At 39.3% G+C, this 24,599-nt stretch overlaps 1 protein-coding gene across 1 annotated transcript; it reads left to right on the forward strand.

The window, feature by feature from the left end:
* The first annotated feature begins 1,359 nt into the window (after window positions 1-1,359).
* On the forward strand, window positions 1,360-23,659 carry lonp2 (lon peptidase 2, peroxisomal). Its single transcript, XM_042495961.2, has 17 exons — window positions 1,360-1,923; window positions 5,705-5,840; window positions 6,850-6,963; window positions 7,987-8,118; window positions 9,111-9,233; window positions 9,320-9,483; window positions 9,789-9,883; window positions 10,379-10,497; window positions 10,615-10,754; window positions 12,326-12,467; window positions 14,244-14,394; window positions 14,583-14,709; window positions 16,530-16,666; window positions 18,405-18,490; window positions 18,968-19,175; window positions 20,774-20,964; window positions 22,064-23,659. The coding sequence occupies exons 1-17, from the start codon at window positions 1,691-1,693 to the stop codon at window positions 22,292-22,294; spliced, it is 2,529 nt and encodes an 842-aa protein (XP_042351895.2). The 5' UTR covers window positions 1,360-1,690; the 3' UTR covers window positions 22,295-23,659.
* Window positions 23,660-24,599: the final 940 nt, after the last annotated feature.

Raw genomic sequence — 24,599 nt, forward strand, 5'->3', positions numbered from 1 at the left:
TTTATGCTGTTTTATGCACTCTGGCATCTATGTATACTACAAGTACAAAAACAATTCCCAGTTTGAATCACTTTATCTTTATTGTGAATTAGAAAATGGTTGGGGTCCATCCAACACCAGATTTGGCCTGTGGGGCGTAAGTTGAGTATCACGTTTCACAGTGAACATTAGCTTTAGCATTACTATTATTATAGTGAACCAAATCTGTAAATGCACCATGCTAACTAAGATAGCAGTTTACGTTAGAGTTATATCTACTCTCTCATCCAAATAGGGTCACTCCTGGTTCCAAAAATTCAAGATGGCAATGGCTAAAATGTCAGACTTAAGGCTTCAAATAAGAATCAACAAACCAGTAGGTGATGTCACAGTGGCTACATCCATTAATCTTTTTTTATACAATCTATGAAAGACATAGAAAATGGTTACAGGTCCAGTATATTATATATATATAGGGTTTTTTTTTTTGCTTTTTATTTTTCTTCTAAAAGGTAAGACAAGTTAAAAGTAATGTGATTTAACAAAAATGTGTCTTTAATGCTGATTTTACTCTGGAAGTCATTAGAAAGTATTCAGCACCTGTAATAAAAAAAAAAAAGCGCTTGCGTTTACTTCTTCCAAATAAGATGTAAGTGGATAGACTGCATTTGTTGGCATGGGTCCTCAAACATTCAGTCTAGGATTATTTGTGATTCTGACTCGCCCTTTGGCATGAATGTCAGCATGAACAGCTGGGGTAGGCTCCAGTCCCCCACCAGCACAGCACCCCTAATAAGCGGTTACATATAATGACTGAGTGAATGGTTACAGGTGGGCTATTATACAAAAGCCCAGTTTCCTCCCCCAGTTCAAAATAATGCAGTTTAGGTTAACATGAAACTAACATGAGACAAAAGCATGAATAGTTGTCTGTGTCTCGCTGTGTCTAAGAAATGTCCTGTGATTGACTGGCAACCTGTACAGGGTGCACCCTGCCTCTCGCCCGATGTCTTTCTTTTTGTTTTTAATATCACAAGCCTTACTGGAGGTATGAATATATACATGACCCTGCTTCCATCATAAGTAACCCTTTTTCACAGTTTCCAGCTATACTGAATCCTACTACTACTACTACTACTACTACTACTAATAATAATAATAATAATAATTTAAACATTTAGAATAATCAAAATAATATTACTTCTGTTTTGAAAACAACTAAAATACTGACAAATATGTCTTATACTATTAGTTCTATTATTAATTATATTATCCTTATAATGGGTTACTTTCGGTCAAAAGAGAAAAAAGCAAAAAGCAAGAAACGGACGTCTCATTGCAACTTCTATTGCACATGTCATGCGATATTGTGTAGTTTGTCCCTTTGCGCTTGCCGTAGCCAATTCACAGACTATAGGAAGTAGAAGTGGAAACGACTTAAAAACATCCTTGGGAAACGATCATTTAGACGCCACTTCACGGCAAAACTTGGTGCAAAAATGTGTCTCAAAACAAAAACGACTGCGTTTTAATTTCGGTAACATTATCTTCAAACAAGCGACAGGTTTGTTCGGGTCGTCGTTGAGAATTTTACTTTGAAAGGACTACACGGAAGTCGTCTGTTTACAGTTATTTGACAGGAGAAGTGCGTGTTTGTTTGCGAGAGTTGTGTCACAGACGTTGACCTGATTTCTCATTAAAACACCGGACGATGGCCTCCGGCGGTGGGATCCAGATACCGAGCCGTCTCCCGCTGCTGCTGTCCCATGAGGGGGTGCTCCTCCCGGGCTCCACAGTCCGCTTCAGCGTGGACTCCCCGCGGAACATGCAGCTGGTGAGCCAGCGGCTGCTCAAGGGGACTTCTCTGAAAAGCACCATCATAGGAGTGATTCCCAACACCAGAGACCCGGAGCACGAAGCCGACGACCTCCCAACACTGCACAAGTAACACACATTTAGCCTCATGTGTTCAGATGAGTCATTTCTGGCTTTGACACGAGGGTGTTGGTTTGTTTTGGAGGTTGAACATACTGTACCAGCTGACTGAACAGGGTCTCCAAGTGACACTAGACAAAACCAAGGGGTTGTGCAGGATAATGAACTAGATCAAAGACAGTTCTGGTAGCCACGAGTATTTTTTTGTACTTATTGTCGTGAAAATAAACGATTTTTATCATCTAGGGCCTCTGAAAATATGAAAATGGAAGAAGTTCAATAGTGACAGCAATTCTTAACACTGGAGCAACATCATTTTTATCATGCTGCTTTCAGATGCCTTTCACACATATTTAAACCTTTGAACCCAAGCAAATTGGTACTTTTTTTTTTCAAAATCATGGGGGTTAAGGCAGTAAGCAACATGTTCATTAATGTTTTAGCAATAACAGGAAATAAGTAGATTATTTTTTTAAAGGCTGAGAAAAATGTCCAGGAAAAAAAGAAAAGAAAAAGCAAGGGGAAACTATATATCTGATTATCATAATTACATATTTAAAAAACATATAAATTAAAGCAATTTTGTTTTGTTTTGTTTGTTTTATATATTGATCTTCAGGTTATTTTTCTTGATCTTGTTATTTTTTTAACTTTGTATTAAGTTTTGGGTAATTTCTTCCTTGCTGCACTTTGCCTTTTTCAAGAGTTTTTGAAAGAAAACAAGCCAAATTGATCAGGTTTGAAATGGTTAAGGTGAAAAGGCCACTCACACTTAAAAAAGAAAAGAAACAAGCTTTTGATGCTGTTTTATGCACTTTGGCACCTTGTATATATACTCAACTGAAAGTACAAAAACAGTTTCAAGTGTGAATCACTTTATTTTTTTTACGGCTTTGAAAATGGTTGGGGGGCACCTGGCATCCTATTGCTGGCCAGATTTGGCCCATGGGCCATATATTGAGTATCTTTGGATTACAGAATAAGGAATAAGATAAAACATTACACTGCCACATAAGTATAGTTTTCAATATTTTTGTAATAACAAAATATTTTTTACATTTATGGACCTCTAAAAACATGACACTGAAACTCAGGATATTTTGGAGCCAAATTATCCACAGAGGTCTCTTTTTCCCCAAAATAAACAAACCAGGCAATTTTAACAGCTGTAAACCTAAAAAAAAGCAGTTTAATGTTAATGTGTGCTCACCTTTTTCTGATCCAGACGTTCATGTTTTTACTGTGAGCCACTTTATCTGTAGACGTCTCTTCCTTTCCAAAATAAAACCACCAGGTGATTTAAACTGATAAAAAAGAATGAATAGAGTGGTTTTATCTAAATAATCCATATATTTCTGATGCACTTTGGCATGTCAACACATGTTAATGTGAAGTCACCTTTTTTCTCTGGTAACTTAACATCCTGAAGTTTCCACCAGAAGCTTAATTATTGTCAAAGGTCACTTCCTTTCTAAAGCAAACAGATCCCATGATTTAAACTGTTAAAAATATAATTTAACACTGAATAAAGCTTTTTCACGCTATAATCAGTGTAATTCCATCGCTGCTTATTGTAGTCGGACTTCTTACTATGATGGCAGACGTGAAAACTTGAAAATGTGAATGGCCATTTTAGGAGCCAGTGTTGGGTTTGACTGTTTAGGTTTCTGTAGAAACATAGGGGTGCAACATGTCGATCTCCATAAACTAGGACCATTCTTGCCGCTTCCCTTATTTTTGGCCTTTTGTAAACCCTGACACAACATTGGGAGACACTGACCAACTCCAAATTCAAATTACATGTAGTTTTATGAGGTTGCTGGTATTTCATTGCCATGGCAGAGTAGAAAATACTGATTGAATAACTTAAGAAAAAAGGTCTTTAAAAGGACAGCCAGCTTTACATGTCATGCCATGTTTAGTGTAACTGGTATTGTTTTTTGTACAGTTCTTGTTTTTTAACAGAAGCTGAGGTTTTTTTTCTAGAAAACTCTACAGTTTAGCAATGGCACTGCAGCCAAGCACAGCGAGGTGGACTTTAGCCTTTCAGCAGCAGTTTACCAGGTCAGACTGGTTACTGAGTAGCAGCTGTTTGTCTCTGGATGGTTTGTCTCTCAGCCAAAGTTACTGGAAGAAAACTGCTAGCGCTCGTTAAGGCACTCAACTTGGCTTCTTAGCACCGCACTGCGGTCTCCCGCTGCTCCCAGAAAGTGAGTTCAAAGTAATTAAAGTGTCCAGGGTGCATGGGATGGGACAAATCAAAAGAAAGAAGACAATGCGATGTCCCTGTCCCTTGTGTTGTTGGGGTAGACCACAGTAATGCGGCGTGGATTTTAGAGGAAAAGGGGATTAAAGGCTTGTTAACCAATTCACTTTTCCCCTAAACCAGTACATGTGTCTTTGATTTAGAGCCACGGCACCTTCAGAAGGCTTCTCGGATCAACCACCATCTACACACAGCTGTCATCGTCTGCTCTGTGATAGCTCCCACTTAACATTACACCCGGGAATTTAATGTCCTCGCCATAGTAAGCCCATAATCAGATACATATTTTGTTTGCGTGTATGTGTAAGGGGATTAGTGAGTCAGGCAGCATCGCCAGGAGCTTTTGTACAATGTCACGTTCACTGACAGCAACAATTTAAGCCGCTCAGCTGTCAAACTATTTGAGCATTCACACTAAAACATTTCCTGATTTTGTGTTCAGAAGTTCTGTGTGTAAAAAGTAATTTGACCCCCGCATTGCGTGTTTTGACAAAATGTCAGCATCACACATAATATTATGAGTCCCAAATGACCACAGGGCTGTCAGTTTAGCTTGTTTTCCTGGAAATCTTGTTAGTAAGTCACCACACTTTCCACTGAGGAGAAATAAAGACACAATAGAAAGACTTGGATGGAATAAAAAGGCAGAAATTCTGTGGCTACGTGTGAAAGCGTTGTTGGTGAGAATTTGTGTAAATAATTTTGCTTCACTGCAAATACTGCTCAGTTCAATTGCTTTTTAAAGTTCATTGGGTTCAACACACTATGTAGCAGCAAAGGTTGGCTGTTATAATGTGATGTATGTTATAAGAGTTGAGATTACAGAGTTGTTTGATCCAAATTATTAGAGCATTGAGAGGTCCCAACCAGATCCAAGGTGTGAAGACCCAATTCGAACAGACTTGAAAACAATCAAGATAGATCAGTGATACTCAGGCCCTTAAAGTCAAGGGATTCACACTTTGAATTGCTTTTGTACTTTTAGTACACATAAGGTGCCAGGGTGCATAAAACTGTATCAAAAAAAGTACTGGTGGAGAATCCACCAACAGAGGGTCCTAACTAAGAACATCTTAAAATCCTAAAAGTGTACTAAAATCCAAGAAACTTCCTAAAATCAAGAAAGGTCCTAAAATATCGAGAAATGTCCTAAAATATCGAGAAATGTCCTAAAATAATTGAAATGTTCTGAAATCCTAGAAATGTTTCCAAAAAATCCTAGAAAGTTCCTCCAATTTGAGAAACATCCTAAAATCCTGGAAATGCTCTAAAATCCTTGAAACATCCTAAAATCAAAGAAATGACCTAAAATCCTAAAAACATGTATAGGGCTGCTGCGACTGGCCCCTGGCCTCCTGCCATTTTGCGAAACTGGCCCCCATGCAAAGCAACTTTAGAGTCTCTGTCTCTGATAGATAATTTTTTTAGGCTAAGATCGTGCCGCTGTGAAGCTCAGGCCTGTTTGTCTGTGATCCTCCTGCAGTGAGTCTGTTGTGTGTCATCATTCTCTCTCTCTCTCTGTAGGATCGGTACAGCGGGGATAGCAGTGCAGGTGGTGGGAAGCAACTGGCCAAAGCCCCACTACACCCTCCTCATCACCGGACTGTGCCGCTTTCGGGTGTCAAATCTGCTTAAGGAGAGACCTTTTATCCTGGCAGAGGTAAAAATTCTCCAGTATCAGACCACAGTTTATCTAAGATCAACTTCCCAATCACTGTGAGAATGTCTCATGGTTGAAGATTAACTTAAAGCTGCCCTGTGGGCATGAGAAACTGGGACCTTTACTACAAGTTATCCAGTGAAAGTCGGTAAAACTGACCACTACTCCTCGTGTTAGCCAGTAATTTATGATGCCCTCTGGAGTTTTCCCTCTGAAAAAACCCCCACTATGTTTAACATGTAACAAATGTGATAAATTCCCTCTCTGTCCCATTACAGCTGGACCAGAAACAAGAAAAAATCCAATAAGAAGTGCTAAATATTACTTAAAATAAGTGAACTTATACCAAGTTATAAATATCTAGTCTCAGAGAACCCGCAGATATCTTAAAACCACTGTAGCAAGACTAAAAACAAGAAAATACATACAAAAAAAAAAGAATTATTTTGTCAATATTTAGGAAAAGGTGCTTAAGTTTAGCAAATGCTAGTGCCATTGTCTTGAAATAAGGTCATATGTATGTGAATTATGTTTTAAACAGGTACAGCTACACTTAAACAAGTAAATTTGTGTAGATACAAAGAAAATATTTAATGTTTTTTTTCTCAACAGTCATAGGTTTTGCCCTTTTGAGGGATTTTGATTTTATTTTATTTTCTACATTTTTTTTATTACAATGTCTTTAGTCCAACTAGACTCAGACAGACCAGCCAATACTAAGTCTGGATTCAAACCTGCGATCCTACGATGCACTCCATAGTCTAAATTTTAGGGGATGAAGGCAACAAATGTCTGCGAAAGCCCCAATCATGGAGACGCAAGCAATTCTGATATTGTTATTAAAAGTGAAACATTGTCAAAGGTGCATTCCTGATTAGGAATGTCAGTAGTACCAGCTCCTTTTTTTATAAGCAATATAGAACCAAAAGTTCCTGTCACTCAGTATTTCACAAATGTGGATGACTGCTATATATGAATCTCTAATTTCAACAAAAAAAAAAAATTACAGGTGGAGCAGCTGGACAAACTGGAGCAGTACACGAGCCCAGCGACAGACGGTGCCACAGCAGAAGATGGAGAGCTGGGGGAGCTGTCGCACAAGTTCTACCAGGCTGCTGTACAGGTGTGTGTGTGTGTGTGTGTGTGTGTGTGTGTGTGTGTGTGTGTGTGTGTGTGTGTGTGTGTGTGTGTGTGTGTGTGTGTGTGTGTGTGTGTGTGTGTGTGTGAGTGAGAGAGACTGAGAAAGAGTGAGGGGGATAGAGAAAGGTAGTAAACATGGAAGGAGATCCATTTCTATTTATTTTGACCTTTTGCTTTACAGTCTTTCTTTGTATTTATCTCTGCTTGTCAAGTCAAGACAATTTTATTTATGTAGTCCAATATCACAAATCACTAATATGGGTCAAGAGGCTTTGCAGTCTGTATAGCATAGACATAACTCTCTCCCTTGACTCTAGATTCAGATAAGAAAAAAATACCTGTGCAAAAAAAAAGAAAATTAAGAGGGAAAAATAAAATGTAAAAATGTCATTTGTACCAGATCAGTGCATCCCTATTTCTATTCCTATATATGTGTATATATTAATATTCTTACTGAGTATAACTGTATACATGCTGAGTATCTGGGGTGCAGAATTTCTTTCAGGATGAATAAAGATCTTTCTTATCTCATCTTGTTGTGAGAAACCCTTTAGGTTGCAGGTGTGCTATGGAAGCTGGCAAACCTATAACTCAATGTACTCACAAGCTTGTTTATCAGTTAATGAAAAGGCTTCAGTGTATGTCTTTGCATTCATAAATTATACCAAAATTTCTGGAGAACTCTGTGCATGAACTCAAAAATGTCCAAAGTTAACAAGAAACAGGCAAGTTGTCATATCAGTTTCAAGGCAGGGCAAATTTATTTGTGCAGTATGGCACTTTTCAACAACAAAGGTGTGTCAAAGTGCAAGACATACAAGAGAAAGACATGAAGAAAATTTTATTAAAGAAAAAAAAATACAGGACAAAAATAAGCAATAGATTGCGATAGACCGGGACAGCACCAGACTGCAAAGGGTTGGACTTAACCCTGAAAACACACTTCTGTCAGTAAATCTAACCCAACTATGTCTGTGTGTGTTTGTGTGTCTGTGTGTTTCTGTAGTTGTTAGGTATGTTGGACATTTCAGTTCCAGTTGTGGCTAAATTCAGGCGTCTGTTGGACAGTCTGCCAAGGGAAACTCTACCTGATGTGGTCGCCTCCATGATCCGCACCTCAAACAAGGAGAAACTACAGGTGAAGTGAACTGCTGTGTCTGTGTCACCCAAACCTCAAACTATATACTCAAAAAAAATAAAATGAAAGAAAAAAACAGGATGTGATAGAAAGTTTAAAGCCAGTATTTGTAGAGTTTCTAATGGGATTCAAGCATCTTTCAAATTATTCTTTTGATTGAATATATATTTTTCACCCTGGAAAGAAATTACTTAATCTCAGTGAAAATGTGTGTGGTATATTTGTAACTTTTAGCACAGTCAGAATCCAAAATACTTCATAATCAACAATCAGCTCCTTGGTTTTGTTGACGTTGAGCTGTATGTTGTTCTCTGAGCACCACTCTGCAAGACTTTAACGGTATTTTGAGACGGCAGTAAGTGATTGACTATTGACCCACTAAAACCTGATCTGAAGTCAGATGTGCTCTATTTTCCTGATATGGAAAAGTCACCAGTCTCCACTAAGAGAGATGCTGTTTGCTTTTACACACGAGGAGCAGCGTGACTTTATAGATTACTTCAGAATCTTGTCAAATTTATAACTACAGTTGTTAGTTCTGCTCTGTTATGTACCACAATATGTGCTGCAGTGACATTATTGCTCTAACTACATTACTATCAGAATATCACTCACTTATCTATTTGCTGAATCCACCATTTAAATAGCTGTAAACCAGGTGCAGGAACACCTGGCTTTAACAGGAAATTTGAGATTACTCTCTGATTGGTTAAAATCCTGTTACGCCCAAAACACATCTATGATTATGTAAGGGGCTCAATAGAGCCCTTTTGCCCCTTGTGTCTTACGTTGCACCCTGATTATGCTTCATCTAATGAGCAAAAGTCATTGGCTCGTCTGTCACAGTCTTTCTGAAGCTACCACCGGATGGTGCCAATGAGAAAAAATGTCTGAAGCAACAGACAGTAGAATGAGCCTAATGTAAAAAGATTTGTTTTCTTCTAAAGTGAATGTATTTTGAAATCAGGTTTTTGTACATTTGTGCTGTGAAGGTCCTGGATGCGGTGAGCTTGGAGGAGCGATTCAAGAAGGCTCTGCCCATGTTGACCAGACAGATCGAGGGACTAAAACTGCTGCAGAAAACCAGGAAAATGAGTCCCGACAATGAGAAGAGGGTAACAAACATTTCCACTTTTCCTTTTCCTTTCAACATTGTCTGTATTTACATGCCTGTTGAGCTCTCTGTATCTCATCTGTTAAGGTGCTATCAGTACGTAAAGGTGGCTTGTTCCTGGGTCGGCAGTTCAACCTGGATGAAGAAGATGAAGATGAGGATGGCGATGACACTGCAGCCTTGGAAAGGAAGGTCCACGGGGCCAAGATGCCTGAAGCTGCACTTAGAGTTTGTCTCAAAGAGCTTAAGAGGTGAACTTTTACCCTGATAAGCCCCGACATTTGTTGTTCCTCTGTCCTGATTATTTCTAAAAGGATTTAAAGACAGCAGTTTAAATATGCCTTTATACGCAGCAGCTTTCTTGATTAAATCATTGACTGCACAGTTCCAAAAAGCAATTTTTAGGAAGTTATCGGTTATTGGTATCAGTTGGATTAAATCCATATCGTGCCTCCCCACTGAATACACAACCCGACTTCTCTGTTTAATGCATGATTTCACAGATGATCCACAGTCAGACCCATCTTACATTTTAATGTCATTCTTGTGTGTTCAGATTAAAGAAGATGCCTCAGTCCATGCCTGAGTATGCCCTGACCAGAAACTACTTGGATCTGATGGTGGAGTTGCCGTGGAGCAAAAGCACTAAAGGTAAACAGAAATGATGGCGACCTTTGACAGAGTCCAGGTGTTGTGCACCTGGACTCTGTCAAAGGTCGCCATCATTTCTCATACAGTATCCTCAGATACTGTATGACATCTCTAAATTACAGCTATGACTCTGCCAAGTGGCAAAACAGTGACAAACTTCACAAGTGTAGAAAGGTGTGTGATATCAAAGTGGCATGATGGCTTTGGCCCAAGCTGTATTTTTTCACTTTAAATGGAAGTGAGCAAATTCTTTCCTCTTTCCTACTTTTTCATTAACCAATGTGACCGAATTTTCTCTCCTTTTTCAAAAAACTTTGAAGCAAGCTTGTTTATCTACATCCTCTTTTTTCTCCTCATGTTCTCAAATGACACTCTCTCTGTCTGCAGCTCCAACCTCACTGCCTTTACCTGCACTAACCTGAATGTTTTTTTTCCTTCTTGGATCTGTTCATCTTATATACATTCTCCCCACCCAACAACCCACTCACTGTTTAGATTGTCTGGACATCCGAGCTGCCCGCACCCTATTGGACAACGATCACTATGCCATGGACAAGCTGAAGAGACGTGTGCTGGAGTACCTGGCTGTTAGACAGCTGAAGACTTCCCTGAAGGTGCATAGGCATAAACACAACAATAGTTGTGCATTTCAAAACTATAAGAAACTCGTGTGCGTGTAGCCAGAAAGTCAGGAATTTCATATTTATCTGTAAATTTCATGCCCTCTTTAGGGCCCCATCCTCTGCTTTGTGGGGCCCCCAGGAGTCGGTAAGACCAGTGTGGGACGCTCCATTGCCAGAACTCTGGGCAGAGAGTTTCACCGCATCGCTTTGGGAGGCGTCTGTGATCAGTCTGATATCCGAGGACACAGGTATGCTCATAAGACAAAAACTATTGGAGAGACTATAACTGCAGATGTCTTCTGACCACAGTATAGATCAGGGATTCTCAACTTGCTCTGCTCAGGGGCCACTTTCACAAAATGACAGGAGGCCAGGGGCCAGTCACAGCAGCCCCATACATGTTTCTAGAATTTTAGGACATTTGTTGAATTTTAGGATGTATCTGGGATTGTAGGACATTTCTAGGATTTTAGGATATTAAGAACCGCTGTTGGGGGGTGCAGGGGATCATCCACAGGCACTTTTTTTTGCTGTTGCAAATGTCCGCGCTTGAGCGGGCTGTCGGACATGTCCGTGCTGGAGCCGGCTGCCGCACATGTTGACGCTGGAGAGGGCTGCTGGACATGTCAGCTGGACATGTCAGCACGGGAGCAGGCTGTTGCCCATTGCTGCGCTAGAGCGTCCGCGCGCTGGAGTGGGCTTCCGAAACCACCAAAATAAGAAATTTTTACATTGATAGATTGATAGTTGCAGTTGGTCTGGTATATATATACACACACTACACAGACTACAACAAAGTCATTATGAGTAAATATAAAATAAAACTTAATCCACAGGATGAAGACAGTCTTCTTTTAAAGGTATACTTCACTTTGGCAAGTATTATTTGTGTAGTATTTTTTATCACGAAAAATGTTGATTTATTGATAGCATTAAAGTTTACCTTTCCATTTTTAAAGATACAAATGAAGTTTCTATGTAAAAGAAACACTCAGCAGGTGAGAGAACAGGGACAGACAGCTTGACTACAGTATATGGAGGTCCCCTCTTTGAGAGACTGACAGCGCTCAAGGCTGCGAGTCCCCTCTTGGCAATTTCTTTTAAAATGATAAAAATCGCATTTGCAGTAATATTGTGAAAGAAGACCCCAAAAGTAAATTTTCAATTCTTTTTTAGTTTTTTTTTCTAAATGACCACAAATAGAAGTCCACACTTGAATAGTGAAGCCTGACAGTCCCCTGTTGTTGCTGTTGGAGTGCTTGTGTGTGTGTGTGTGTGTGTGTGTGTGTGTGTGTGTGTGTGTGTGTGTGTGTGTGTGTGTGTGTGTGTGTGTGTGTGTGTGTGTGTGTGTGTGTGTGTGTGTGTGTGTATAGAGGTGAGCAGGGCAGCACAGTTCATCTCAGGTTGCAGAGCTGCTGCTGGTATTGAAAGGGAATAGGACAGACGTGAAACACCGTCCCTCAGCCAGATGAAAAGCAGGTGTTGGGCATATCAACACTAGGAGATAAACAAGGATAAATCTCTGGAGTTCTTTCATGGTTGACAACCTGTTAAAAAAAAAAAAAACAACTCTGTAAAAGCTAGACCACTCCAGTGCATGCTTTCAGCCTGCAAATGCTTGAAACTTGCACGTGTTTGTCACGGACAACTTTGTGTCTGCTTTTGTTTCTTTTTGCTGATCACTTCAAGAACAAGTCAATAAATAAAAACATGACCAAAAAGTATGTAGACATCATATTCACTTTAAATTTTGAATTTCTCTACTTTGTTGTCATTATTTACGGCCCGTCAGTATTTCAAATCCTGCTCATGTCTACAGACGGACATATGTTGGGAGCATGCCGGGCCGCATCATTAATGGTTTGAAGACAGTTGCCGTCAATAATCCGGTGTTCCTTCTGGACGAGGTGGACAAACTGGGGAAGAGTCTGCAAGGAGACCCTGCAGCTGCACTGCTGGAGGTCAGCTTTGCTTCTCTGTCTTTGATGACCTGTGTAATGCAGCGGATGACCACAATAATTGTGCACTTTTTGAGAAAAGCATTAAAGTCTAACATAGTTAGGGCATACCATAATGTTTATTTTCAAATGTGGATGGTTAAATCCAAGATGGCCGCCAGTCCTCGCCATCTTATGTTCAAACGTGTAATTTTAGGTATTTAAACAGGTAAAAGAGGACTGGGTGAGCTACAGTCTGTCAAATATATTCTCTATGAATGAAATCAAGTGATGATGAGGCAGAAACATCTTGTCACTGAAAAGTTGTTTCTGCCTCATCATCACTTGATTTCATTCATAGAGAATTGATCCTTTGAAGGTATTTACACAGGTAAAAATGACTGGAATGATTACAATTAGTCAAATACAACCCCCAAGAATTAAATCTTGTCATTTTGAAGCAGAAACAACCTTTCAGTGGCGAGATAGCTGTGCCCAACAGCCTCTGAGAAACTTTTTTTTTTTTTTAACATTAAACTGCTTTATTCTGTCTTAAATGTTTAAATCACCTGATCTGTTATTCAGGCCAGGGTAAAAACTTTTTGAACATCTGGATCTCAAGTTATCAGAGAAACAGGGCAAGCAAACATTAGCGGCCGTTTGGCTCCAGCCCCTGCCATGCCGAACAGTGGCGGAGAGATGTTAATTTTTAACACCAACTGGTTTTAATCACTGGATCTGTTTATATAGGAGAAGAGCAGACTTCTGCTTATAATTTAACCTCCTGAACATCTGGATCTTAAGTTATCAGAGAATAAAGGTGGTAAAAAAAACTCCAGACTGAAGGAATCCTAGGTGGGAGAAACTAACTGCATTGATGACATTGCTCTGTAATTTATGATTGTTTTAAAATTAAAATTAAAATTAAAATTGTGTTTAATGTTTGAATAAAGTGAGATATGCCTTTTTTGGGTAAGTATTCAGCACATCTCTTTATTATTGCCAGACGTCTTCCCATAACCGAAACAGTATTTAATATCTGTTTTAACCACTTGATTCCTTTGAAACCTAGATTAGCATAACTTTTCTTGTGCTGCATTCAGAGGTCTTTTGCGAGCATGTAAACCTTTGAACCTTGAGCAAATTGGTGCAGTTTCTTTAGAAAACATGGGGAAAAATGGGCAAAGGGCAACTTGGGAATAAATGTCCCATAAATTGGAAGACATTCATAAATTTAATTTGATTTAAAAAAAAAAGCTAGTGGAAATGTTCAGAGATCTATATATTTATAATTATCCTAATTATATGAATTGTTTTACAGAATTATTATAATTTTTAAAGAACTTTAAAAGTTAATTTTCTTAACTTTGATAAACTTTGTCTTGTGGTTTAGTTTCCTCTGCCTGTTCCACAGGGACTCCCTGTACAGACGAGTTAAGCCGTGCTTTATGTTTAAGGCCAGAAGTTGAACCAAACACGAACTTGTTACTCCATGCCCACATTGTAACTGATTGCAATTCCCTATCCAAAGCACAAGACAATTCCTCAATAGATACTGTTGGTAAAAACAATGTTTTATCACTGGCATACATAACCGCTCTTGCAGGATGTAGAACAGATGAAGATCACTGGTGAAGATAGAGAAACATAGTGGTCCCAAACAGCTTCCTTGTGGGACACCGCATTGGAACTCTTTCACTGTTAACCAATTCATGACTGACTCAATAGGCTTTCCAGCTAATTGGAATGATGTAATTTTTAAAAGTACACACACTTGACAATCTGTACATGTTCCCTTAGGTACTGGACCCGGAGCAGAACCACAGCTTTACAGACCATTATCTCAATGTGGCCTTTGACCTCTCCCAAGTGCTCTTTATTGCCACTGCAAACACCACTACTACCATTCCCCCGGCCCTGCTGGACAGAATGGAGGTGCTGCAGGTACCAGGTGGGTTTAGGTACAGAGAGTCACTCTCAGGAATCAGAGTTTTGGGGCAAAAATTTGTATTTGAAAGACTAACAAACTTAGTTTTATTATTCTTACTGTAATTAGAAGACTGATGAATTATTTACTGCTTTTACGACAAATTTTCATCAAAGTGTGTGTGTGTGTGTTTGTTTGTTTGTGTGTTTCAGGATACACTCAGGAGGAGAAGGTGGAGATAGCTCACCGTCACCTGATCCCAAACCAGCTGGAGCAGCATGGATTAACACCGCAACAGCTTCATATTCCACAGGAAACCACCCAGGATATAATCAGCAGGTACACATCAAATACAGACATAAAAAACACATAATAAAAGGAAACTAAGTATAAGTTTAACTTCTTTATGTGCAGCTCTTGCTTTTATTTTTTTTACTAGTATAAGTTATATAACATTTTAATCCTTTTGTAAAGGACTTGCTGTTGAGTATAGACTTTACTCTCACATAATTTACCTTCTCAATCTGCTTTTTCCTTTTTTAAATCAAAAATTGTAGTAATGTTAATATTTATTATGTCACCATGTACAGATACATCAGACTTTTTGACAGTTTTTTCATATATTGCACTGATGCAACACCAGCAGGGAAGAAGTGAATTCCCAGATTGGTATGGACATTGTTGCATGTTCACTAAAGAGCTTCAACATTAAGACTGTCAAGGACAAATCCAGTGAGCAATGTGTGGAGCCAAGCACTCAGCCAGCTGCCTTCTCACATCTGAGGCTGCTAGTTGTCGAGCTGTTTGGTGGCTATTTGTTTTGAATGTTGACCAGTGCTTCTCAGGCAGGGTGACCTTTCAGTCAGAGAGACCATCTTTCAACCAGATGACTGAGGGCAGCATTCTGTGTCTGCAAGCATCTGCCTAAAAATGTCAGTGCTGGTGTCAGAAAATACTGAAATCGTGCAGATTACTTTTTTTAGAAGCTCAATAGGAAATGTTTAAACCACTTGTTTTGCTTTTCAGTAGTCTAAATCCACATGCATTTAATTAAAAGTGAAGAAAAGCAACAAATTCTGACATTGCAGGATGGCCAATTATGTGTCAATTAACAAACCAACTATTTTTTACAATACTGGTGTGAATTTGATGGTATATTTTCCAAGTACAAACTGGTCTACAGCCTTAAATGTCTTGCATATTTATAAAGGAATTAGCAAATATGGAGCTGCTGATACGCAGACAGGCCTCTGGTCTTTTCACATGATAAGCAGTATGTTGCCTGCAGAGTCTCTGTGCAACACTTGCAGCACTCTGGTTTGGTTACTATAGCAACAGCCAGCAGCACACAGCTTGGTATCCATCAAGAGATACTCCTGATTGTACCGGCTCGATCTCTTAAAAAACAAAAAAAGGACGGGGTCTTTTGAGGTAAAGACAAAGTGAAGAGGCTTTCGTAGAGCCCAGGCAGGTCTCTGTCATGACTTTAGGTATTATAGCATGTAAGTCCAATTCATTTCAGGGAATTTCCTAAAGTGTTGCATTTTTTAGGCCATAACTTAAGAATTCATATGGTAATTGTGACAAAATTTGACACAAATGTTTCATAGTATTTAATTAGGAAGTGTTGACATTTTCTTATCCATCGATCAAAGGGCAGCTTAACTGTGACATCATAATGTTCTGCAAAAACACTTTTCTAGACATCATTCAGCATCATAACTCAGGAGCAGAAGTGACATTTGGTCAGATACTAAATTGGTGACACTAATCTTGGGTGTCCACCTTGAAACTGTGCCAATTGTAAAGATCTTCTATGCTGCCGGGTTGAAGATGTGTGTGAAGCATTCATGCTGTCACAGACGTGGATGTAACTGTAAGTGCAACCTGTCGGGTTCGGAGGGTTGTACAACCGCAAGATGGTTATTCTAGTTTTCCTTTTTCCCCAAGTCTTTGTTGATTTACTCTTTCATTTGCAGCATTTAAACAAGTCATCAGCAATGTTCCTGATGCCAATAGCAGCTTTTTGAAAATTCCCTGTTTGCCTACATTGTTTTGTTCCTCATCACATCTCTCACTCACCTATCCTAAACTGAAGCTGGGAAACCTCAACCGTGCATAATTGTCTTCATCTGCTGTGTCTTTGTTTTGTGTTTCAGATATACCCGTGAAGCCGGAGTTCGCTCCCTAGAGAGGAAGTTTGGGGCGATCTGCCGAGCTGTGGCTGTGAAGGTCGCCGAAGGTCACAGAGTCACCGTGACGGAGGATTCCGCCCCCAACAGCCCGACACAGCAGGGTAGGAGCCCGTTCGCTCTCAGTCTGTGAGCAGATGAGTCAGTGGAAGGTAGAGGGTCATATCCTTGCACTCTCACTCATAAAACCACTAACAGTTTAACATACTTAAATAAATTAATGTAATATGGTATGAGTTAATTGTTCTTACTCTAGTGGTTTGAAATGTCAGCTTTTATTGGATAATTGCTGGAAACAGAAGATACTTCCTCATACAAGTAGAAGCTTCCATCTGCTCGGGAGCCCACAGGATAAGTGAGTCTGATACAAAACCTTCACACCATACAGAACAAAATAAAAAACATTATTTTAGGAATTCTAACTAATTTGTTAACATGGCTAATGAAATTGAATAGTCCACTAAAATTCCTGTTTACATGCAGCTGTGCATACTCTGGTAACCTGGAACAAACATGTTCATCATATCAAAATATGTAAGTGTAATGGCTGAAGCAGCTTATACCATTTTGCTTCTTCGCATCAAAACAGGAGTTTGAGCAACCATGTAATTGACAGCAGACAAAACAAACAACAATTTTGGTCTCCAGAAAAAAAGACAAACTAACAAAATAATCAAATAATCATCTACACGGGCATAAATGTTAACTTTCTATTTTTTTCTGGCAGACTGAATGACATTCATCAATTCTTGGTCTCTGTCACCTTTGACTTGCTTGTGTTTGTATGGAACATGTGGTTATGGTGCATAAACGCTGCTCTCGCAGCTGAAATTTGGCGACGTATCTGGTGAATCTCGGTAAAGGTGCAGACCCAGTAACGGCTGATGAGATGGTATTAGTTAGTTTGAAAGGGAGTCAGTAAAAGTGACCAGATATCAGAGCTGAGGATGAAAATCTATATCAGTGCACAGAAACAAATTTCATTTGGAGTTTGATCATTCTGAATTATGCTAAGCATCTTTTTCTGCATTATGTTCCGTTAAAAATTATCTTTTCATAACGTGCATACAGGACAACATAAAGCTGTTAATGATAAACCTGTAATGGTTAAATTGGCTGGCTGATATATCAGTCAGGTTCTACCTAGTAAACACAGGATATCAGCAAGTTGTTTTGTGCAGCTTTGTTGAAAGCCCTCTGTGTTGCCAGGTAACATTTGTCATGGACATGCAACACTAACAGTGGCTTGTGTGTGTGTGTGTATGTGTATGTGTGTGCATGCAAATAATTTGCATTTCTTTCCAAGGGGATGGAGCGTGTTTGATGTCTCTGTTCACTGTTTGCTGTTTTTCTGTTTGTATATCTATGCATTTGATTTTCTGTGCATGTTTGCATAATGTTAGTGTGTGCGTGTGCACATGTGTGATTTTCCAGTCTCCGTTGCAGCCGTTGTCTCCCCCCACTCCTCTCTGTCTCTCCCTCTGAGGCCTCACCTCCATAGTTTTTCTTTACAATATGTTAGGTATACAATAAGTTAATATGTTATGGTAGTCAGCTTTGCTCTTACTTGTTCATTTGGCAGGTTTTCAAGCACTTTAGCAGATCCAGAGAGTTTAGAGACTATATTTATAATGTAAGATGTGCATGATGTGAGGATGTGCATAAACCTAGATGGAAATGGGAAACATTTGTCCTTTGATCTGGTTTTTAGCTGTGACTCTTCTAATAGAGCCTCTCACCCAAAACATGAGACATTTATATTTAGCAAATTTTACCTTGCAAAACGAGTGACCTGCATGCAGTACTTCTCAATGGGATTAAATTCATTTCATGTGTGTTCAGACAAGGCAGCGCCTCCAGAGATGCCCATAGTGATCGACCATGTGGCCCTCAAAGACATCCTGGGACCTCCACTGTTTGAAATGGAGGTAAGCAAAGCAGGACCAACAGAGATCCACAATTACAGCAACTTGTTCAGAGTAGACCTTTCAAATGTGTTTTTTTCCTTTGGCTGTGTGAACTTTGTAGATTGCTCTCATGAATATAGCCTGTGAAGATGTTTCGTAGCTCCACAACAGCTGCTGTACATGAAATCCGAATAATGCAGCAGCTGCTTGAGGTGTAATCTTACAGTATAATGTGAAACTCAATACAGTTAGTCTTCCAGCAGGCGTTTTCTCTTCATTTTTTGTCTTTTTCATCCCTCTTTTCTTCCCTCTACACAACCTCCTTCACATCTTTTTTTTATCTTGCTTACCACCTTCACTGTGAGGTCATGTCGGCCTTGTGTTTCACATTCATTCCTGAATTTATGAAGACTACAAACGCCCTTTGAAGTCTGTCTGTTTTGTGTTGTAATTATTCCACTTACTACAGCTTTACAGATGTTTTGTGTGTGTTGAAAGGTGTCTGAGAGGCTCACCCTGCCAGGTGTGGCTGTCGGCTTGGCGTGGACTCCCCTGGGTGGGGAGATCCTGTTTGTGGAGGCCAGTCGAATGGAGGGAGAAGGTCAGCTCACTCTGACTGGTCAGCTGGGAGACGTTATGAAAGAATCTGCCCATCTGGCTATCAGCTGGCTCAGAGCGAACGCTAAAACCTACCAGCTCACCAACAGTGAGATATCTATCTATCTATCTATCTATCTATCTATCTATCTATCTATCTATCTGTCTATCTGTCTATCGGTCTTTGGGTCCTTCTGTCTGTCTGTCTTTCATCTATCTGTCTGTCTATGTCTATCGATGTATGTGTCTATATATAGATATAGATATTAAACATGGCTTTACAGAAATATAAATAATTTGCAGCAGACTCCATCACAGGAGAAACTTTTACTGTACAGGAGGCAGTCTGGCGCACACTTCCTGTTCATGAACTCAAAGCTAAAGGGAATACTAAAATGTGTTCCTAAAACATTTAAGGCGAGAAATATTTATATTTGATTTATATGGTCTCACCTCTAAGCGGTTTACAGTGGTAGTAACAACACCGTAACTTGGTTTGTGTAAAAGTCAAAGTTAGAGAGATGTGATTATGGGTCAGGAGGTTTGCAATTTGATCGCGTATAATGTTTGTGACCACACTGTGGTAACAGCTCTTCGCATCGCGCTTAATTCAAAGAAAAGAACAGCGGCCGTAAATGTCTGCAAATTGGGAAAACAAAGAGGTCCAGGAGCTCCTTACCCTCTGAGCAGAGGACAAGATCAACTGCCATATAACAGAGAAGGTAAATGATTGGTTTTGCCATGTGCCTTTATTAATGCTTAGAGAGTGCAACTGATGAATATATAGTATATCACACAAGAGACAGACGCGGTTGTGTTACATGTCACACCTGTCACGTCACTTTTGATTGCCTTAATGCAGTGGACAATCACCAATAGAGCGGTATGATGCTGCTGCCATTTGGTTCCTTGTGAAAATGTAAAAAGGGCATGAAGAAGGGACTTTTTAGCAGCTCTATAGTAGTAGTAGTATTTTATTCAGTCATTTTACATAATACAATAAACACAAACAGTATCGTCAGTATAAACAAAAACAACAGCCTGTGTTTGATCAGTGACTGAACAGACAAAGTAGAAGCAAAATGCTTATATGTGCTTAATTTACATACTCATCAATTTAAGCTGCCCTTCAGAATGAAAGAAAAACAACATATTCCCACTTTTAACCTTCAAAAATTGCTTTACAAACCATTATTTTGAAAGTGAATGACACATTTTCAAAATAATACTTGCATCATTCCATAATTTGACCCCAATAATGGAGAACTTTTGGACAGAGTCTGGGAGTGTCATTGATTTTGCTTTGAACATTATTTGCATTATTTTATAATAAAATAAGTAATTAAATTTAATAACAGGAGAATTTAGAAACAGCAAGATCCCTGGGTAAAAAGGGCCTTTGAGTCCACGGTGGCAGCATGGGTGGTGAGCAATACGAAAACGTGCCATTACAGCCTGTAGTTGGAACAACAGCCCGAGAATGAGCAAAAACTCTGCCGATATATGTGTTGTTTTTTTTTTTTTTATCAATTTACGTCATCCAGCAGAGTTTTTCCAGGAGGGAGGAGAGACATCAAGGCACTGGTTAGATGGAGGGAGGTCTACCACAGTTCATGTACACAAACTACCAACATTGTTTTGATATAAATCTGGTTTAAAATTGACAAAATATCCCTTTAAAGCTACTGTTTATGTGTGTCTGAACAGTGGTGGGGGGTCCAGACCCACTAGAGGGGACAGACATCCACCTCCACTTTCCTGCTGGAGCTGTCACCAAGGATGGCCCCTCTGCAGGTGTTACCATAGTAACCTGCTTAGCCTCGCTGTTCAGCGGCCGTTTGGTCAGATCAGACGTTGCCATGACAGGAGAGATCACGCTCAGAGGGCTGGTGCTGCCGGTGAGTAATCACACCACGACACTAACTAACCAACAGTGATTTGGGAGAGAGTGCTTTTTTTAGATTCTTTGCCCCGTACACGTGGAGCAAATCGCAGTCTAAGCTGAAGCGTGAAACTCCAGTTACAATGGGTCAATTGAAAAAACTGGTCAAAATCCTAACTAATTTTAACTGTGACTGTTTTTAATATGTTTTAATTGACTTATTGTATTATATCGCTTGCCTGTTGCATCTCTGTATAACTAACAGGTGGCATTTGGAAAGCTGCATGTCGTGAGACCTCCGTCAGCCTTTTCCATAAAAGGTTCTAAGATGTGGAACACATGACAAACTGCAGTGAAATTAACAAAAGATATAAAGATTTTTAACAAAAGTGTTAAAGTTTGGCTGAAGCATACTCGGAGATGTGAGCTTATTTAACTATTTTATAATGTCTTGAAGTTGAGCGTTGTAAGTGCATGCAACATTGACATTTGTGTCTTTTCTTACTGTAACTGTGTTGCATTTCTATGTAATCTTGATGTAAATATTTACCTTTTTATCTTCGTTTTACCATAACTGTTATTGCATACACACTATTGTATTAACCTTGATATCTCCTTTTTTTCTTCTTTTTCTTTAATAAAAGCCTAACTAGGGAAACTAGCAATAGCTATAATCTCTATAGGTAAAATTTCAGTTACTACAGCTTGTTTGTAACAGGCGGAAATTGTACTATGTTAATTTGCATTATCCCTATCAAAAAAACTATATAAATAAAGAAACACCACTTTGACAAACAAACCACATGAAACACTACATGATTACAGTTTATGAGGTTCATTTGCATTGTGCTTATTAAATGAAATGTATAAATAAATAAATAAAATATTATAATTTATGATTTTTTCGAAATTACTTTAGATTATATTATTTACAAAAAATGATGTCTTACATTGTAAATAGTTTGTTTTATGTTTTTATTATGTACTCAGGTCTCTATTGAAAATAAGTTCTTGATCTCAATTGGACTTAACCTGATTAAAGAAAAGGTTTTTTTTTAATATGGTAACAGGTAAAACCAGCAGTTTTAAAACGCTTACTGGTCTGTTTTCTCCAGGTGGGTGGGATCAAAGACAAGGTCCTGGCGGCCCACAGGGCGGGGGTGAAGCGCGTCATCCTTCCTAAACGCAATGAGAAGGACCTGGAGGAGCTTCCGGCCAACGTCCGAGCCGACCTCGACTTTGTCATGGCAGCAAACCTGGGCGAGGTGCTGAGCGCCGCCTTTGATGGAGGGTTTCCAGGCACAGCAGGCACCCACACACACCCTCAGGTGACCAGCAAACTGTAACACACTGATGAAAACACACACACAGCGACAATGTGAAGCCCAAACAGAGAAAAGTGGGTGTCATGAGCTCAAAATCTCATGAGTTTTCCCGCATATGCAGTCACAGGAAATACCAGCATGCACTGCTGTAATCCTGACAGTCATGTTATTGATTTGTATTTTTTGCTGTTGAGATCTATGTGTTTAAATGATTGTACTATTTAAGAGATAATTTAGGTAAATAGAGCTACAATTCAGAGTCAAGCCCTGTAGAATAGTTCAGTTTACATGGACAACAACTCCGACCCTGTTTAGACCTGGTATCAGCTCGTGTTTCGGGGACCCCAATGCAAACGGACAACCGAGACACACCGCGGTTCATGACTGTCCCTTTCATGCGTTTCCAGCTGACAACTTCAGAATTTGTTTCTGCATCCACACTTTTGCTAGCTGCTTGTAGCATGCTCGCTGCTCACCTTAGCAGTTGCATCAGCACAGTTGGAGATATCGCTGTCAGCAGGAACGTGTCTCCATCCAGTGGGCAGAACGAGAGATGGTCACGCAACACGTCGAACACGTCCAGATTGACATAAAACTGCTAATGCTGCCCTCACGTGCTTTTCTCACTTGTGCAGTCATAATTACAACATACACACATTAAAGTGCTCTGGTCAGAAAACTCAACAAACAAAAATGTCTACCTGTTTTGTGTCATGCTAGAAGTAAAAAGTTTTTTGGTTTTTTTTCCATAGCTCCCAACTTGGGAATTGAAATTATCCAGTTTCCCACTTGTAATTATGACTTTAGAGGAGCATGTGAAGGCAGCAAAGGTTACAGAGCATTAGTGCTGTCGCCAAGACAACCACCACATCCTGCACTGATAATGTTGTCCTTGTCGGAGATGCATCAGGACAGCGTTAGTGTTTATAGTACAAAACATTATGCGGTCAAATGCGTCCCTGCACACCTCGTCAGGTGTTTAGACCTGTGTTGAGCGCTATCCAGTTGTGATCAGATCACCTGAGACACATGTTGATGCCAAATCTAAACACGTCTGTTATAAGAAATTATACTAGTATGATATCCTTGTTAATAGGCATACCTTCCTGATATTTCACCAGAGTATATGATGGAACAAACATGCACTGCTAACACAAATTTTGCCTTCTTAGTGGTAAATAACCAAAATGCTGCACTTCTACTGAGCTGTTGACTTAAAAATGGGTTGAAATTTCTATTTTCAGTGTGAAAAATGGGTGTTGTAGAAAACAAAATGACTTTTAATATGTCACAGCAATGATTTCATACTAAGTCAAAATCCACTTGTGTCCTATTGAATAAGTAAAAACTGCGATTTGAATTAAAGATGCTTGAAATCTTGAGAAAGTGCTTTTTTATTTTTTTTTTCCTTTATATGTTCTTGTCCTTCAGTCCATCTGTGCCACATACTTTTTTCCTCCCCTGTAGTGATGTAATGTGAAACACCAGCATGCAGTGTATTTCTCCATATTTAGACAGCCATGAAAAGATGAATGGAGCTCTGCAGAACCTTTTGCACGGATACGTTAATAAAGCCAAGAACATCAAAAGAGTTCTGTGGGCACAAAACTGATATTGCACTCAACAATGGTGTGCGTTCTAGAAAAAAAAGACATAAACATCCACAGAGATATGTTTATCATTGTGAGGGATTGTTTATGTTTTTTTTTTAAAATGATAATAAAAAAAATTGTGCTGCTTACATGACCCTATGCATATTTGTTGCATTGACAAACAAACAAAACAACAACAACAAAAAAAAAAACAACAATTAAACCTGCTGTAACTGATTTTTGCCACTTGGGGGCAGTGGTAAGAAGCGGTAAACTTTACACTGACATTGCCTTTAGGCTTGTTACAGCAAACGTGTTTGCAAACTTTTGCTTATTTACTCATTCAGCAGAAGATAAAGATGTGGAGTATTTCTGGCCACCTGATGGATGTCCATCCACCAAGTTGTCACATTAAATTTTGAGGTGTGTTGATATATTCACGTCATCGACTGATGCATCAAGTAAAATTGCAAGTAAACGTTCCACCTGAAAAGTTGCCGGCCCAGTGAATTAAATTATTTTTCCTTAGTTTACAGCAGCTGCCAGAGGCCGCGAAACATCCTTTCATTTTATAGTTATATTTAACTAATGTATGAAAAACATGTGACAGTATGAACAGTGGTTAAACCGGTCACAGCTCAGCCCCGAGATTCACATTCATTACTGCAAAATCAACTGACTGCAGCACATTTTGTAGTACCAGATCAGTGTACTACCCCTACAGAGGGATGACG

Source organism: Plectropomus leopardus, chromosome 7 (assembly GCF_026936395.1).
Source record: "Plectropomus leopardus strain MGB_pleo_1.0 chromosome 7, ASM2693639v1, whole genome shotgun sequence".
Lineage (NCBI taxonomy): Eukaryota > Metazoa > Chordata > Actinopteri > Perciformes > Serranidae > Plectropomus > Plectropomus leopardus.